Source organism: Sarcophilus harrisii, chromosome 3 (genome assembly GCF_902635505.1).
Source record: "Sarcophilus harrisii chromosome 3, mSarHar1.11, whole genome shotgun sequence".
Classification (NCBI taxonomy): Eukaryota; Metazoa; Chordata; class Mammalia; order Dasyuromorphia; family Dasyuridae; genus Sarcophilus; species Sarcophilus harrisii.
The window spans coordinates 173,304,419-173,323,753 of NC_045428.1; the positions used below are offsets into that span (position 1 = coordinate 173,304,419).

Below are 19,335 nucleotides of genomic sequence, written 5' to 3' on the forward strand. Positions count from 1 at the left end.
GAAGTATCTTTAGCATTCCCACAAGTCACCTGATACCTCATTTTTTTATCCATCAATTTTTCCCTTAATCACCAGTCTTCAAGATTTCAATTCCATTATTTAAAATGTTCATTACTAACTCTGCAATACTATTGTTTTCTATTATTTTTTCCATCACAAATATATAGTTTTCAGTTATATGGTTTCATACAAAAACTAACAACAAAATTATAACCAACTTTTAGGGAAAAGTTTTAGGGAAACAAATCTTATAAACAAACAAATTACAGACTTATGTAAGCAGCATCCTAATTTACATTTCTGAACTTCTATCTTCCTACTCCCTGTAATAATCTTTTGTCAGTCTCAAAAAAAAAAAAAAATAATGGGATTTTTAGTAACCTAAGAGAAAATATAATTGCATAAAACAGTACTCTAAAACTGCAATTTTTTTCACTCTTCCCTGAGCCCCTTTTAAAATAAGGTTGACAATCATATCTAGCTAATTTGCTGTTGGTAAAGGTTAGAATTCAGAGGCTAACAAAAAATACAAATCATTTAATGATTGCCCTAAAATTTAGAGTTGCATATAGAAACATTAGCTGCTATGCCTAAGTACCAACATATGATGAAAATAAGAAGGTTTAAATTTAAATAATAAATTTTCTGTGTAAAGAATGTAATATTGTTTCAGCATAGATTTATTATTGCATAACTAAGTCAAGCAATAAACACACTGCATCAGGAAAACCTTTTGGCACAACATGGACATCACTATATGTGATCTAAATCACTCTTGTCAAAAGGTTTGTTGGCCTCACACAAATTACATGTTTCCAGGCTATAATGTAGGAAAAAGATATTACTTTTGTATATCAAATTTTGATGCCAGGAAAGGAACTACGTTAACACAACACAAAAACTGTTAATAGCTTCAGATCTATTTAATAAATTACAATCTGAGAGGAATTAATTCTTTTAACTGTACACTGATGACTCTTACATATACTTTCTCCAGACTAGAGTTAACAAAAAAGAACAAAAAGGACAAATGAATACAAAAGATATTCAAATTTTAGCAAATATCATTTTGTATCTAAAAGGCTGAAATAGAAAACAAATTTTGTAAGCTTTAGAGTTCATGTGTTTATTCAGTAAAGTTAGATAAGCAAAAGAAATGATGCTGGGTACAATAACATCTACAAATTTAATAAAATGTATGATACATTATATTCAACTGGCACATACCTGGATTAATATTCAAATTTCTGAAGCACAGTAATTACTTTAAAAATTGCATTAAAGAATTCTCTAACATATTTTTATTAATACTTAATTATAGTTTTTCTGGTTTAATAAGTACATTTGTAATTTTAAAAAACGTAAACCAACTTGATTAAAGATCAAATGTTAAATATCAAGTTTCCTATAACTGTTTAATTAAATCTAATAACAGCCTGCAGAACAAAATGACCTAAACATTTTGTTTAATGAAAAGCTAAGTCATAAAAAATTCTTCAACAGCTAACCTTCCACTTCCACTATTGCTACTACCACCACCACTTCTACTATTACTACTACAAATTCACATGGTGTTCTCTGGTATTTTCCTCCCTCAAACCCTCAAAATGAGTTAATACAAATTTAAATACCACATAACAACTAATAAAATTGAAACTCTGGGGTTAAGTGAATTAGAGGCTCCTTGTCATAAAGTTAGTAAATGAGAAAGGTTTAATACTTCATACCTGAAGGTCAGGTTTTTCAACCATAATATGCTGTCTCATAATAATTCCAACTTGCATTTATAGCATTTAAAAATTTCCAAATGATTTTGCATATTATATTTCATCCTCAAAACAGCCCTGTGCTTCATAGGTTAGTACAAGTGTTATTACCCCCATTTTACAGGTCCAGAAAGCAAGATTATGGCTTTCTCAAGATTATACAACTAGTTAGTGTTGGGGTTTCAAACCCAGGTACTCTGACTTCAGATTTGATATTTTTCCAACTAAACACACAAAATGAATGCCAATCAGATATAGTTTGAAGTCTCAGTCAAGTGATAGGGAAACATTTGGCCCCTTGAGAAGTGGTATAATCTTGGACAATCTATATGTCTTAAAATAATACAAAGAATTAAAAGCAAAGTTATATTCCTTGTAAAATATGTAATTTCTTCATTATGATGGAATGCAACAAAACATCTTGCCCTTGGGTTGCTCTGTTTCAGCCAAAACAAATGCAAATGACTTGTCGGATGACAGCTGTTTGATAAGGCTCCTCTACAAGACCTGCATGCTTTACTTTTTTCCGTGAAACTTGGGATGAAAGGCAGAAGGCAGGAAGAGAATTAATGTAGCATACAGTCTAAAGGCAATGCTACAACCGTGATTAAGTAGAAAAGTTAAAAGGCACAGATTTTCCACAGCTTCGCTGCGTGCAACCCATCCGTGTAACAAGTTGACAGGCCTAGCGCGTCAGCTCCATCATCCTCTCCGACAGCTAAAACGCAGCATTGCATCCCTTTTCAGAGAAAATTTGCGTCTGCACCATGAAGCGTTGTACATTATTTCTTAGCACTGCAGGGGGCTCAAGTCCATATGGAACCTTCACAAATATTACCACAGATCAAACCAGCGGCGTTTCGAGGCAGATTTGACATACCTATTTAAATGAACAGCAGGGGTCCTTGGGCTGCCTCAGGCTGTGCAGGAGAAAACCTCTGTGGAAAGTCTCGGCTGTAGCTCCATTACTCAGCAAAGACACATTCTACATTTATCATTCATTTCATTTCTGCCAGGGCAAGAAGCTCATTTGCCCAAGGTCAACAAAAAATGAAAAAAAGGTTGTTTCCCCACCCCACCCCCTACCAAGAAATGAATGTATCTGACAAGTGGGGATTTTGTCCTTTGGGTTTGTGGAGCACAAATAAACACCAGATAATCTATGGATAGAAAAGCTTTGTATAGCATAGGAATGTTTGAAATCTGATATCAGATTGGGAAGGAGAGGATGGAGTATGTCTGATAAATACTTGAGTAACTTTTGAATAAGCATGAAATGGATGAAATAAAACTTGACAGGTTCAACTTATTTTTTAAAATGTTCAATGATTTCTTTCATTCATAAGTGACTATCTTTCTATAGGACAATTCTGGCAAGTCAAAGAATTTGCACACTATCAACGTCCATAGCTGTGAAAAAACTGTTAATAATATGGCAAAATGAAATGGAAGTTAGAATGTAATAAGCTGATATCTGAGATAGCATTATTGTAAAGGTAAATTTTAAGACTAAAATTCCAGACTCCTATTCATTTTCATCCACAAATATGAAAATCTCAGAACAATTTTAAAATGTAATTATATGTAACTGTTTAAATTCTCTCATGTCAAATGCCTAACTGAACCTAACAACTTTATGTCATACTAGATCCCTTCTTTTCTGCCTTGTTGCTTTACTAGACATCTAATAAAATGCCTTTAAAAAAAAATTTAACTCTCTAAGCAAATCATATTATAAAATAAAAGAACTGGTATATTTCAAACTACCTAGTAAAAGAAAATATTTAAAAAGAAAACAAACCATTCAATCATAAATTCAATAAATGAAACGTTTATTTAAATTAATAGCATCTATAACAAGCATAAAATCAAACCTCTAGAGGTCTTATTGTCCGTTATGAAAATGAGTAAGTAAATTCTGAAGCTTCTGAAAGCTTTAATGTAATTAGTTAACTTATAGTTTATATTATTTATCATAAAATATGATGTACTTACATGCATTAATGAGTAATATGACGGCTTGCCAGTATAAAATAGAAAGTGAAATGGACGGCCATCTTCTCCCCATTGGATTGCTAAATGAAAAGCCAGATGAGACCAAAAAAAATTTGTATATAGATCATGCCGAATTGTAATTCTAAACCACTTTTATAATGCTGATTAATTTTAAAAATACAAGCTAAAAAGAAATAAAGAAAAGAAATATCATAGATATTTAGTTAGATATTTAATAATTTAGGACATATCTTATTTAAATTTATTTTAATGAGAAATTACAATATTCTAATATAATCATCCTAGCTATTTCACCATAGGATAGATTCTTATTATGTTCTCAATAAAAATTTATATGAAATGGGCACTATCACATGATTACAAACAGAAATATTAAATGCGAATTTATTATGCCTATCAGGATGTGTAAGTATATCCAAAAATGACAAACTAGGTGCTATATGATACACTCTTAGCAATAGGAACTATCAATCAAATATAAGAATGTATGGGAAAAAGCTTTAAAAACTGAAACAATACATAAATCTTAAAAATTTTCTGAAGATTTTATTCTTGTACATGCTTTTCTACACTGTACTATTTGAATCAGTACTATTATATCAATCCACATACTTCCTAGTTTATTCACTTTTCAAATACAAGTTCTAAAGGTATTAATTAGAAATTAGGTCTGTAACAACAAATTATTCCTGTGGATAAACAATTTGATATACTAAGTTCTAATATGGGGAAATTAACATGGAATTGAAAATTAAATAAAAGATCCTTTAATTTAAAAAATACTTTAAAAAAGATATTTGTGTCTAACATAAGAATAGTTCCCTAATTTAGAGAATCTAGAACATTGTTGATATCTGGTAAAATTCATATAGGACTATTTTTTGGAACATTTATTACATTAAAACAATATCAGCTCAAAAGTCCTAATCTAGACAACCATTTATGCTAGTTTTAGAACCCTCAAAAATTCTATTAAATAAAAATTAAACTTGAACTATAGCCTAAATTGTAATATGCTTCCACATTGTAAAATATGGCTAAAGAAATAAAATTGTAGAAGAATGGGACAATAAAAAGTTACTTACAGAATCAATCTCTCTATATATTAGGTGTATAATCAATCAATATTAAGCACTTACTATGTGCTAGGCACTGTGCTAAGAATAATAAAAAGAAACAAAAGACAATCCTTGTCTTCAAGGAGCAGACAATCTAATAACAAGCCACCATCATGCAAATAAATATTTACAAACTAAGAATATGAAGTATAAATAGGAAATGATTTGCAGAGGGAAGTCACTGAAATTAAGAAGGGTTGGGGAAAGCTTCCTGTAGAGGTACAATTTTAGTTAATATAAGAATCTACTGTGACCACATAATCAGAACTTTAGAGATCATCTGTTTACACATAAAAATATATTGTTTAAAAAAAGTTTGTCATGAAGCTTCCCCCATAAATGAGCCTATGTTTAAAACAGCCCTGTTTAAAATGTATCTGAAAGATGCAGAACAGAATTGGGACAAATCTACTTCAAGCAGGGAAGTGAACAAATAGACTCCAGGAAGAAGAAACCTTAATAAAAGTAAAAAAAAAAAAAAAAGTCAAATTCACTTGGAATTACTGGGTTAGTAACACAAACATGAAGAATCCTTAGTGAAGATAGAGCCATAAGGCAATCATATTGTCTTTGATATTTTTCTTCATTAACCATAAATAAAATAGAAAAAGAAAAAACAAAAGTAAGCAAACAAAGAAAAACAAGAGAACCAATATATAAACTATGCTCCAAATGGGAAACAATTACCTACCTAGGAAACAATGTTTCAGAGCTCAAAAGTGATTTTATATTCTACTAAAAAGCAAACTCTAGAGAGATGCACATACCCTTCTAGGTTTTAACCTGAAAAGATACAGCTATAACTGATTAGCATTTAGGCTGAAAATATTTAGGCATTGTACTTCTCTATCAATTCATCTTTATAAAGAATGGTTAAGTAATTCATAGTTATTTCAAGAGATATATTTAACAGGAAAAAAAAAGCACAAAATTCTGAATTGTGAGCTTTTACTTCTTATTCAGCTATCCCATTTAACCATACCTGATGATAGTGTGGGTAACTATTTGGGCTTAGCACATCTTAGTCTCTACCTGAATTGCAGACCCAGAACACTTAAGAGCAAGTTTAGATTGAGCTTCTACCATAAAGATTCAATATTTTGAGAAAATATTTTAACTCAAATACTTCCATTACTATAATATAGACAGAATCCTATTTTAGTGACCTTTGGGTTTCATTTGGGCTATTGCTAAGAACATTGGACTACTATTAATGACTCTAGTTCCAGCTTAACCATTAAACTACTGGGTGACTGAAGGCAAAATCACTTATACACTTACTATACCTGTGTTTTGTCATTTGCTAAATGAGGCAGGTGGCCTACATAATTTCTAACCTTAACTTTTACAGCTCTAAAATTATGAAATAGCATACCCTTTGGTTATTGTAAAAATGATCTAAAAAGGTTAGGATCTGTCTGGACTTGTGTAATAGAGCACTTTCAGAGAAGCATTTCCCTCTACCAAGGCATAGTAGCACTGTTACTCTAACTCAGAGAATTGCCTCAAGTACTGTAAGAGTAAATAACTTGCTCAGGGTCATATAACCAAGTGTCACCCTGCTGTTTTTTTTTTTTTTTTTTTTCCTACACTCTCTTCCTATAATAGGGAAGGCTGTTTATTGCTACAAGATGCATAGAAATAAACTGTAGTGCTTATTTTTAAATATTCTGTTTCAGTTTTCAAATTTTTATGTAGACCAAATATTTGTTTTTTAATTTTTAAAGTTTTTTATTTTCAAAACATATGTATAGTTTTCAACATTCATCCTTATAAAACTTTATGTTCCAAATTTTTTTCTCCCTCCCTTGCCTTCAACCCCTCTCCTTGACAGCAAGTAATCCAATCTATGTTAAACATATGCAAATAGATCAAATATTTGTAAAAATAACTGGGAGAACAAATGAACATAAGGTTACACAAGAGGATGTTTTGTCAATTCCAAGGCAAAGCAATATTCCTGATTCCATTTAACAAGTTTTAAAAAGCACTATTAGTCAACAAACATTTATTAAGTGCTTAATATGTGAAAGACACTGATAAATACTGGAGATACCAAAGGCAAAAATACAGTGTCTGTCCTCAAGGTATATTCTAATAGAAGAGAAAATATGTAAATAAGTAGGTAGATACAAAATATGAAAACTGCAGAAGAAAGGTAATCTGAAAGAAAGGTCCTAGCATCTAGATGACCTTTTGCAGAAAGTGAGATACTAGCAGAACCTTGAAGGAAATCAAGAAGCAGAGGTAAATCATCAGATTACTCTAGGCAAGAGGGACAGTTACTACTGGTGGAATGGTGGGAAGTGACCACGAAAGGTATAGGGGTTATGATCTGGAAAAGGACTGAGGGGTGAGGGTAAAAAAGAGGGAATAGTGTTAGGGAAAATAAAGCAAATGGATCATGAACCAAGAATAGAACACTTGCGATGGCAAGATGAAAGGGGTAACAATCCTTATGTGTAGGTGAGGTAGAGGAAAAGGAGCAAATAGATCACAAAAATTAAAAAGATAGGCATTTTTTGTTGTTGTGTCACTCTTAATGACCTTGTTTGGGGTTTTCTTGGCAAAGACACTGATGTGGTTTGCCATTTCCTTTTTCAGAGGATTAAGGCAAACAAAGATTAAGTGACTTGCTCAGGATCACATGGCTTGTGAATGTCTGAATCCAAATTTGAACTCAGATCTTCTTAATACCACACCTAGTGATCTAACCACTGAGTTATTTAGCTGCCTTCAAATGCTAGCACTTAGCAGACATTTAATAAACAAACTTAGGTTGGCTGGTTGAAGGAAAAAGGACCAGGAGATCATAGATTTAGAGCTGGAAAGAAACTCAGAGGCCATTTAGTGCAACCATAGATAAGCAAAGTGAAGCCAAGAGAATGACTAGAAAGGCCACCCAGAGAGGAATGGTCAGAGCCAGGTTTCAAACCTTGATCCCCTGAGAAACAATCCAGCCAAATTCTGCTTTGGCCAGCAGCAATATGGTTTCTGTCCTCAAAGTTAGTTCCAATGTAATCTGGGGGGGAAAAAAAGTACTTGGGTCTGGGAGACATTCAAAAATGAAAGCAAAGAACCTGCTCAAAAAAAATTTTTTTTGAATAAAAAGCAATGGACAGTGAGCAACGCAACAATCAGAGATGGGTTAGACAAAAAGGTAGAAATCAGAACACCAGTCAATTTAGGGAAACTTCATAAGATACAAGATAGTAAAGACTCATGGTTGACCAAAAGAAAAGTCTAGCCATTCAGGGAGGAAAAACAAAATAGACTAATAATGTATATTACTTTGAAGATGCTGAAATATAGTAAGACAGCACTGAATTAATTCATTATTACATATGCATGCTTAGACCGTTGTGCAGCTATTTAAATCATAAAATGCTTGCTATAGTCAAGTCCATCTTTGAAATAAAAATTTTTTCAAATTTATTAAGAACAGGATGGCTAGTCTCTTGGTAATTTATTTATTTGATTGTCAACTCATGAAACAAACCAAAAAAATTCCAAAAAACTGGTATTTACTCCTTTGAATACGCTGGAATTCTGTAGTGTGATGGCAGACAAAAATCAATTATTTAGACCATCCATAAACATTAACAGCCACTGATCCTCTAAAAATGAAATCCTTATTCAAGGGCCAATGCAAAAGTGTACTACACTACTGTCAAAATAGAATTTTACCATTCAGGAGGTTCTGGCTATACACAAAAGCAGAAGAGAGAAGAAAGTTGAAGCTAAAAGGATGGTTCACAGGAACTATATTAACATGTAAACAAAGTTGGTGAAATGGTTTTATCATGCAAACAAAGGCAAAAGCAAACAACTGCATGGTTTATTTGGTGTTTGAAGATCACTAGAAGAATAACTGTAACCTATCTACTAATAGTTCTAGAATAAAAAGAGATAAATTCTTAATGAACTGAGGAGACTACATATAAATATACTAATCTATATTCTGATTCTCAGTAATTTAAAGGCAGAGAAGAAAAAGTTAATAGATGTGGTTTAGGAATTTGGAATTAAAGATTAAAAAAATTGTAGAATATACAAAAGCCTCACATAAATACATCTTGAATACTTTTCTTCTGTTCTTGTTCCTAGTTATCCTAAAAACTAGAGATGATGAGCAAAAACTAACATCACACAAAAAAGGAATTTGTTATATGTGAAAAACAGGAAGTTGCTTGTTACTGATATAGGAATCATTTCTGAATCAGCTGTCTGCATACACTAACTTGGTAGAACAAATTTCGCTTTTAGGAGAAATAAAAATTAGTATAGAATATGATGTACAATTAAAATACCTCCAAGCTGGCCTACTTAAATGAGTTACTGACATTGAAAAAAGAAATAGAAGGGGAAAAAATGCAAATATTTAATTTTAACAACTTTATAGAGACATTTAACTGATATAAATCAATTACTATGGAAACCAAAAGACCCTAAAAATCCCACTTAGCAAAAGACTTAATTACTTGCCAAGCAAGGAAATATGGCACTGAAAAACATGGCTTAGAATGTAAACTCTTTTGTAAAATAGGAGGAAGGATAGTGGAACATTATGAGCTACATTATCCCATGAGAAAATCAGTAGTAATGGAGAGAAAAGCATTTTAAGAAAGCTTGGAAAACAAAATTCCAAAATTCCAACTAAAGTCATCTAGATGTGATTTAAGAAAAGATAGAAAAGATCTGCAAATATTTCTATACAATCTTTTTCCCCAACAAGGATTCATTACATGAGTCATTACATTTGGACTCTAGAAGAAACACAAATCCTAATAAAGAAAAAAAAAGATGGGAAAAGATGTGGTACTGGAGTACCATAACTATACCAAAAGGAGGCTTGTGGTGGAAGCCAAACAATTTTGAAGACGATAAGTATAGGTGAAAAAGGGGGAGATATCAAAGGCAAAGTTATAATCTCAGAATTTATTCTTACCTCAAAAAAGTAACTGAGAACAACTGTTAAGACAGGTCACCTAGAGTTCTCATAACACAGTGAGACAACAAAAGGAAAAAAAAGTTTTTGGTTTAATTTACTTACAGAGGAAAAATGAAGTAAAGAATGATGTGAAGTTGAATGGACAACATATAAAATTTGTCATCATCTTTTTCTCCCTCTGTCTACCTGTCTGTCTATATCTCAGAAAGACACTGCAGCTTATATTGTCCTTAAGATAAGAAAATGCAAATTTCCTAAAATGATCTCAAGGTTTTCCAAGAAATAAAGTTACCTTTCTAATACTGAGATTCCTTCAGTTGTAATACAATCGTGAGTCAATGATGACTGTCTCTAAAGAACTGAAATTGAAAATTACCAATGAGGAGAGGCACATGCAAGGTATAAACAGATATGTTGTAAATAAAGAATTAAAAAGAATGAGTATAAAAGATATCATCAAGTAAATGTACAAGCAAAAATGATGGGCTAGTCACATTTTAAAAAGGATAAATGATGGATAAGTTGAATGTTCACAATGTTCAGGAGAATGTTTTTGATGTCAAGAAAAAACAAGGAAGACCTTAAATGATTCTATCCTTCCCCATCCCAAGTCCCTCAAGAATCAGCAATTAAAAAGAGAGAAGATCAATAATTGAAAGTAGTATTTTCCAGTTAAAAACTGTGATTCAAGTCTCAAAATCTCCCAAGAAGGAAGAAAGCTTAGAGGCATCCAGAAAAAGAAAAAGGGTAATTTTGATGTTACAATTGCATTTTGGCTTGATAGCAACTCAATGTATCACAGATGGAAAAAAAAAAAAACCCTATCAAATCAAGGATCTGAATAGAAGTTCTTGGTTTGAATGACAAAGGGTTTCTTATAGATTTTATCAATGCATAAAGAATAGAAGAATCACACAGGAAGGACAGGCATGAGTGAATTGTAATCTGTATCATCAGTGAGAATATCTACTTTGATATCAGATTCATAGGAGTATGGACTAACTGAATATTTTTTAGATAATTGTAGGTGACAACTGTAGGTCAATGTATATGAACACGAAAGATAAAGAAAGCTGAAGTTTATTCCAAAAATGACTTGTATGAGAAATGACGTAAAAAACCATAACAAAACTTCAAGGATATTGACAAGGTTTTGTGCTGTTCATTCAATTTCATATCTGAGTCTCAACAGGAATTCTTTATTGACTTCATTTCTCTTGTGTAGGTAGTTAAGTCAAATTTTATCACTTCTTGCTGTTTTAATAACTGTAGATGGCAAATATTGATCCTTATGACTCAAAAAGAGGTAAGCTAAACAGGAAGCAAGAGTGAAAGAAAACTGACAGAAAGCCCAAAGACTTAATTTGTATCCATGAAACACACACAAACACAAACACACACAGTGCAATAAAGAAAGGTTGATAAGTAAAAGTATTAGGATGTAAGTTATTAATTCTCAGTAGGTTCAATAAACATAATCTTTAACCATGATTTCAAAGAAATGATGAAGTATGTTATCAACTTAACTGAGAGAGGTGATGGATGGACTCAAATTATAGAATAAGATAAACATTTTGAAATGTGCCCAATGTGAGAATTTGTAATTTTTACAAGAGTTTTGATCACCCTCTTTTCTTTTCCAATGAAATAACAAAGGTAGAAAGGAGAGAGGGAATAGGTTAGTGAAAGGGAAAGAAAAAAAGAATAAAAGGGGGAAAGCTGGAGAGGGCACACAGAAAAGGGAGGAGAGGAAAAAATGAAAGGAAGAAAAGGAAAAGAGGTCAAGGACACATTAATTTTTTTAAATGTATAGAAAAGAAGTTATTACAGAGAAAGAGGGAAAGGAAGCATTTATTAAATGCCTATTATGTGTGAGCTGTGTGAGTAAGTACTTTAAAAATAGTATCTCATTTGATCCTTACAACAAACCTGAAAGATAGGTGCTATTATTATCCCTAGCTGAGGAAAATGAGGCAAACACTTGCCCAAAGGCCCACAGCAATTTATTATAACTATAGTTAAAAGAAATGCAGTTTCATATTCAATACTATTTTCTTATAATAAAAGCATTTTACTACAGCAGATAAGTCAAAAAGGAGGGCATGTACAATCTCTCATTTTCTATATGATTCTGATGATCTCTGCTATTTTATATTTTAAAAAGCTTGTTATTATTATTATCAAAAGACAAAATTCATATAGCACTTTTGAGTTTTACAAAGCATTTTAAATACACTGTCATTTCATTTTCAACAATCTTGCAAAATAAAGATTATAGGCATTATGCCCATTTTATAGATCAAGAAACTTGAGGCTTAGAGAGATTAATTTGCCCTTTTTGATTTGCCCAATATTTACACAATATAAGAAGTAAGTCTTGAATTTGTGTCTCCTGACTTAAAAGTTATATACAATACTGCTTCTCTCTTTTTAAAAAAACAATAAAAAAAAGAGATGACTTCAAAATTTCTATGAAAGGCTTATGGGGAAAAAAATGAAAAAAAAAAAAAAGAATTAAAAGACATGGATAGATTGTTTTCTATAATGGTGAACTACCTGCATTTAGAAAATCTTGAATCCAGTGCAATATTAAATAACCAATGCAAATTATTGCAGCAAGTTATTGTAACAGTCTATGAAATCACACGTTTTCCCTTTGCATGAATAGAGGTCAGCAAAATCTGGGCAGGAATTGTGAAACTTTAAAGACTTAACAAAATGCTAAACTTTTAAAAATCTAAAGTGGAAATTAAATTTAGCTTAGCAAAAATTAAATTATATTAGGATTTTGCCCAACATACTATACTCTAAACTCCAAATGGATAAGTAGTCAACATATCAAAGCTCATGTCATAAGTAAAAAAAAAAAAAAAATTGGTGGTAAGGATACAATTTTTAACCAAAAATAGGAGAAAAATAACAAAAGATAAAAATTGTGACTATATAAAATTAGAAAACATTTGTACTAATAGAATCAATTTGGCTAGAAAAAGAAAAACTGAATGGGAGAAAAACAAAAACACAAAAAACTCAAATACCTCTACTAAAATTCTTATATCTAAACTGTATAGGAACTGACATTAAAAATATAAAACCACGAACCATTTCCTAATACAGTGGTCAAAGGATATAAATAAAATTTTCAAAAAAATGTAAACTTTTAATTACCACATTAAAAATGTCTAAGATCATTAAAAATCTGTAAATTAAATACAAATGCAAAACTTGCACACTCAAGTTTACCAAAAAAATAAAATAAAATAAAACTCTAACCACGTTCACTCTACTGCTGGAAGAATTGTGACATGGTTCAAATGTTCTGAAATACAATTTAGAAACACAAGCAAAGTCACTAATCTGGTTTTACCTCTTTATTTGAAATACTATCATTTTATATAAAATGAAGCAAAAAAAAAAAAGGAAAGAAAAACTGAATGCCAATTGTTTGGAGACTGGCTGAGTAAACTGTGGTAAATGAATTTAATGACTGGACTATAAAAAACTATGAATATAAGAATTTCAGAGAAATATAAGAAAACATTTTTGGTCACAGAGTTTATAAAAAAATCACTGCCATAGGGGCAGCTAGGTGGCACAGAGGATAGAATAGCAGCCCTGAAGTCAGGAAGACCTGAGTTCAAATCTGGCCTTAGACACTTAACACTTCTTACCTGTGTGACCCTGGGGAAGTCTGCCTCAGCTAAAAAAAAAAAATCACCGCCTGACAGTAGAATGTAAGACAACATCAACAGTGTTGCTTAACTTTAATTAAGTGTTTTTCTATGTTACAAGAGAAGGTTCAGTGGAGCCCTCAGTGGAGAGGGAAATATTCAGAAACAACCATAATGTTAAAGAATAAAGCATCAATAGAACACTATACATATACTCAGTGACAGCGTTTAGGAAAGTCAAAGAGACAAAAAGGATCTATAAAATCAAATCCAAATAGGAAAAAAAAAAAAAAAAGATTAAAGAAGTTGTACAAGGGGAAAAACCCAAGCCGTATAAAAACATTAGGCCTGAAAATGTGATTCCTTGATTGTAGCCAATTTAGAAATTCCTTCTTAAAAATAGATTGTAAATGAATTTTCAGAAGGACTCTTGAACCTACTTTTCTAATTCCAATCCCAACTAAACCCAAATGCCACAGATTCCTGTTTCATTTAACCTTTTTTTCCTTTCCTATATCTTTTTAGAACTGATGCTTCTCAGTATTGCTCTTCTTAAATCACTGTTTATTCTATAAATGTCTTGAACATCTGACATGGTATTAAACAATGGACATATCCACTACCCAATCATTTTCCTTCTTAACTATATTTGATTAGATTATTTTGTTGTGTCTTACTCTTCATGACTTCATTTGTCTTTTTGTTTGTTTTTTGGTAAAGATACTAAGAGTAGTTTTGTCATTTCCTTTTCCAGATCATTTTACAGAGGAGGAAACCAAGCTAACAGGATTTAGTGACTTGCCTAGGTCACATACTGGTTTTGAACTCAAAGATGAGTCTTTCAGATTCCAAGCCCAATGCCCTATCTGCTGTGCCACTTAGTTACCCCTAAAACAAGTGTATTGTAGCTCAATGATTTCAGTCAAATCTGACTCTTTGTGACTTCCTTTGGGATTTTCTTGGCAAAGCTATAGGAATAGTTTGTCATTACCTTCTCTAACTCATTTTGCAGATGAAGAAATAGAGGCAAACAAGTTTAAGTGACTTCCCCAGGGTCACAAAACAAATTAAGTGTTTGAACTCTTCCTAATCTAGACTGGGTGTTCTACCCATTACACCTTCATACTTTTTTCATTCATTGAAAGGTATTTTTTACACTTTATTAAAACAGGGTATAGTTTCTGTCACTTTCCTAGGAAAAATCAACCAGCTGGAAAGACCTGAACACAGTCAGGGAGGCATCTTTATTGCAGAGAGCAAAGAAGCCTCAGCAACAAAATCAACATATATTTAGTAATCAAAATAAAAAACCTACATCATTTTAAAATATTATTTAAAATGAAATTAAGAAAATCTAACATTATATGTGTTAAACAGCAAAAAAAATCTGTAATAGACATACTAACTACTAAATTTAAGGCTCTAATAAAATCTTATAAAAAGGATACAAGATTTTGCTAAGCTGGAAAACTGAATTGCTATTTAATCTTTATTCCAAATATACTTCCATGTAATATAACTTATGAGCAAAACTTACTTTTACTTATCAGTAAAGTGGATTAATTTCTGTATTTTTTAATAATTACATATTACTAATTATATAGCATCTTTTGGTAGACTTGAAAAGTTGAACTACATGCTTCTTTTAGATCAACCAGATATAGAATTATCTACTTCTACAACATACTATTTTTCCTATGCAATTGTTATTTGAAATCAAATTAGAGAAAATTGGAATGATTAGTATAAATAAATTTCAGGTATAAATAGCTAACATATTTACTAAATTTATACTTTTTAAAATAAACTTCCATTAATCTCAAACTTCCTATGAGTTTTTGTCCCTTTATCTTGAACTGAAATTCTAGTTCCCAGAGAAAAGATAATCATTTTTTCTACTAAAAGTAAGAAGACTTCTTGATCATTGCCAAGTTAGCCTATGTACATTCTAGCCATAATTCTCATCTTTCTCCCACTGGAAACTTGAACTTAACCTATATGTCACCAGGATCTGAGAGATGAGCCTTTTTATCTTGCCTGGAACCAGTCTTCCAAGTCACTTGTAATCTTGCCACCATGGCTCTGGGAACACATCTTCCCCATTTTATTTCCAGTTCCTCTTTGTGTGTTGTCAGTCTCCATTAGAATGTGAGGTCTTTCAGGGCAGAATCTGTTGTGCTTGCTTAAATTTGTATCCCCAGAACATTCAGAACAGTGCCTGGTATGTAGTAATAAGCACTTTAAGTTCTCTCACTTGCCAATAAAGGTTAATTATGTTCCACAGTTGGTAAATGAGTATTGAAAAAGGCTTTGAATTTAACTCCTGAACTGCTATTTGAAATGCAACTAGGAATTCTACAAAGTTTTGCAATTAAATCTTCTTCCTCCCCTCCTTAATTTTTCCTTTAATATGTAGCCCTGATTTATAAAATATGACCTTTTGCCATACTTACATCATCTTGGCCTTAACTAGATAATAAATTTCTTCATTTCAGGGCCTTATTTTTCATTTCAAAACTTAGTTCCAGTAATTTGTATAAACTATGCTGTTTATGACGAAAAGATTGAAAAAGCATTTATTGTGTTTACCATGTACTAGGGTACATGGGCACTACACTAAAAGCACTGGAGATACAAAGGAGCACTGGGGATTCAAAGAAAAGCAAAAATACTCTTTGTCTTCAACGATCTAACATTCAAATTGGAGGAGGGGGAAAGACAATAAGTACTTATTGAGAATAAGTACTATTACAGAGAATAAAAACAGGGTAGAAAGGTACTAGCATTTTAAGGGATGGAGAAAAAGCTTCATCTTGAAGGTCCTTGAGATATATTATGAAGGAAAACAGGTTTTCTTTGATAAAAAATTTGGAGAAAACATTTCTAGCTTGGGTAGTAGTGTAAAGGTAAATAAATAGAAGATAGAGTGCTGCACAGAAAAAAAGTGAAAATTAGAATTTATATGTAATAAGGCTAGAAAGGAAGGTTGGGATCAGCTTGCGAAGGACTTTAAAAACTAATCAGATAATTGTATATATCTATTCATATACCAGATTTAACATATATTTCTACATATTTAACATATATTGGATTGCTTGCCATCTAGGGGAGAGAATGAGGAAAGGGGGGAAGGGGACTGGAACACAAGGTTTTTGCAAGAGTTAATGTTGAAAAATTAGCCACGCATGTTTTGAAAATAAAAAGTTTTAATTAAAAAAAAAAAAACTAATTGGAAGGCTAGAAATTTTATAACAGAAGCAATAGGAAAGCAATGGAGATTTTGAGTAGGGGACTAACATGGTCAATGCTATGTTTAAGGAAAATCATTTGACAAGTACCTATTGAATTAGGGTTAGGGCAGGGAGACCAATTACAACATCATTTTAATAGTCTATCAGAGGTGAGAGGTGGGAGACTAGAATAGTGGTCCCTTCATTAGGAATAAGGAAGTTGGAAAAAGGGGCTAATTTTGTATAAATATGAATTATTCTGGGCATGTTAAGCTTGAGTATGAGATGCTCCCGAGAGGATTAGAATACTTCAAGTGCTAGTGGGATTAACTCTCATTGGAAAGTCTTCAAGCAGATCCTGGTCATAACTACTTGCAAGGAATGTTTAAAATAAGGATTCTTTCCATTTGTGAGGTTGGACAAGATGGCTATTGGGGTCCCTACCAACTCTGTAAAATATTGACCTTGATATTTGCCATTTTATTTTTCTTCAGTCACTTTTTTCCCTTATTGGTCAAAATAATGCTGCACTAGAGATGGATGGTTTATATATAAGGCTATCTTACAAAGAGCCAATAGTTTTTACTTCTTCATCTAAGATGTCTACATGTTTCTAAAGCGCTTAGAAGCTACACGGTTTCTTCACAATGTTTTCCGCTTTCATGAGTATAACTGAATTACACACACACACACACACACACACACACAAAATTTTAATTTCAATTAAAAAAAAGATTATATAGCACTTTTAGGAAAAGTGAATGAATCAAAGATACTGCTTTTAAGAAAAGAAGAAATGAGGCGACTCAGTAAAGAAAGGGCTTTATAAATGCTATGGAGTCAGTAGAGGTAAGGAAACCACCATCCTCTGAATTTTGAAATTGCTACATTTTCTAATTTCTGAGTACAGTGGGAAAGAGAATTTTATGTATATAATTAGACATAAAATATATCTGACATACCCTAAGATGTATAATTGATATTTTTGATAGTATATAATTTAACACTAACTATATATAATCTACATAACACAAATAAATATAGTCAGTCTCATATAGCTTTTATGATGAAGTGTTCCTGAACAAGTTGATAAAAAATTGCTAAAAACATGGACCTTTAACACAAACATTTTATAAAATTTGGTGAGTTGCAGGGTGGTACAAAGAATAAAGAGAAAGTCAGAGTCAGAATAATTTGGGTTCAAAGTCTGGCTTCTGACAGAATAACCCAGGTTAGAAAGAATTCTCTATGTAATTCTTTAAGGCAATTAGTTGCAGAACAATTACTTGTTTACATAAATAGAATTCCTTAGCACCATAAAAATAAAACAAACAAAATGGACCAAAACACACACCCACACCCCAGAACACAAAACTCATCAATCTATTACTATTATGCAATATTGTTAAACTATTTCTATCTGGACTTTTAATTTTGTCATAACAATTTCCTTTAGTAACATGTTAATTTATTTTAAAGTAAATTTTTATATTTTCACTGAACTTTACCAATATTAGTTTAAAAAATATAAAAGGAAACTGGCGAGGAAGCATGGCTTGAATGAAGAGTTGGCCTTGAAATCTCAAAGACTTGGGTTCTAATCTCATATCTCCTAGATAATGACTATATGACTTGGGGCAAGTCATTTACCTTTCTCAATGCCACAGGCCACTTTAAGGTAGAGTTTACTTGCAGAAAAGGCCTGGGCTTGGTTTAGTTCCTTCATTTGGGAGTTTCCAGAGAAAATGAAATTACAGGTCTAGCTCCTAGTCCTATTCCCTATAGAAGAAAACTAAAGACTAAAATTTTAACTGTTTAAGATGTTTTTCAAAGTTTCCTTTGGAAATTGTAGTTATTTCCTTCTGTTTTTAGTTTTAGTTATACTGTTTCTGTTTTAGACCAAGGAATTGGTTTTACACTTATAAAAATTATTTTGGAAATTTTACCCACTATATTATAATATAGCACTTTGTCTCTAAAAAAATGATATAAAATGAAAATGGAGTCTAAGTATACTTACCTCTACGCTTTGGAAAAATGTCATCAGGATGCTGTAAAAATAAGTAAAAGGTACATTAATCACTAGATATAACATGAAAAAAATATAGTGAAAAAATTTTATAGTAGTAAATAAAATTAATATACCTTCATAATTGGCCTGGCCCTTTTCTCAAATAAGCCACTTGGGAAGAGATATGCAATAGCTCTCTAAAAATTAAAAAAAAAAGCATTTAAATTATCAATTTAGAATGCCAATTATATGCAATGATACAAAAAAGACCTGAGTTCATATGCTTAGAATCTACAAAGATATTTTAAATATATATGCAAATAATATATAATAATTTAGAGTATTATGGGTGCTAAGAGAGTTTTAATGCGTTATTAAAGGAATATAGGAAGGAGAGATAATTTTCATCTAGAGTAATAGAGTGGTAAGTTTGTGATTCCATCCAAGTGGGCATTCTCTATACTAACATATAATACAATGCTTCCAACATCAGTTCTTCAGATAATCACAGAAACCCACAGGTTTCAATAAGCTCCTATAATGGGAAAAAAAATTATAAGCTTCTGATAATA

General features: G+C 31.6%; 1 protein-coding gene across 1 annotated transcript in view; it reads right to left on the reverse strand.

The window, feature by feature from the left end:
- MRPS9 (mitochondrial ribosomal protein S9) overlaps nt 1–19,335 on the reverse strand; it is a 78,420-nt gene that overhangs the window by 23,035 nt on the left and 36,050 nt on the right. The window contains exons 3-5 of the mRNA XM_003765687.3: nt 18,898–18,960; nt 18,773–18,803; nt 3,762–3,841 (exon numbers count right to left, since the gene is read on the reverse strand). Coding sequence (XP_003765735.1) covers nt 3,762–3,841; nt 18,773–18,803; nt 18,898–18,960 — 174 coding nt within the window. The remainder of the gene's footprint in view (nt 1–3,761; nt 3,842–18,772; nt 18,804–18,897; nt 18,961–19,335) is intronic.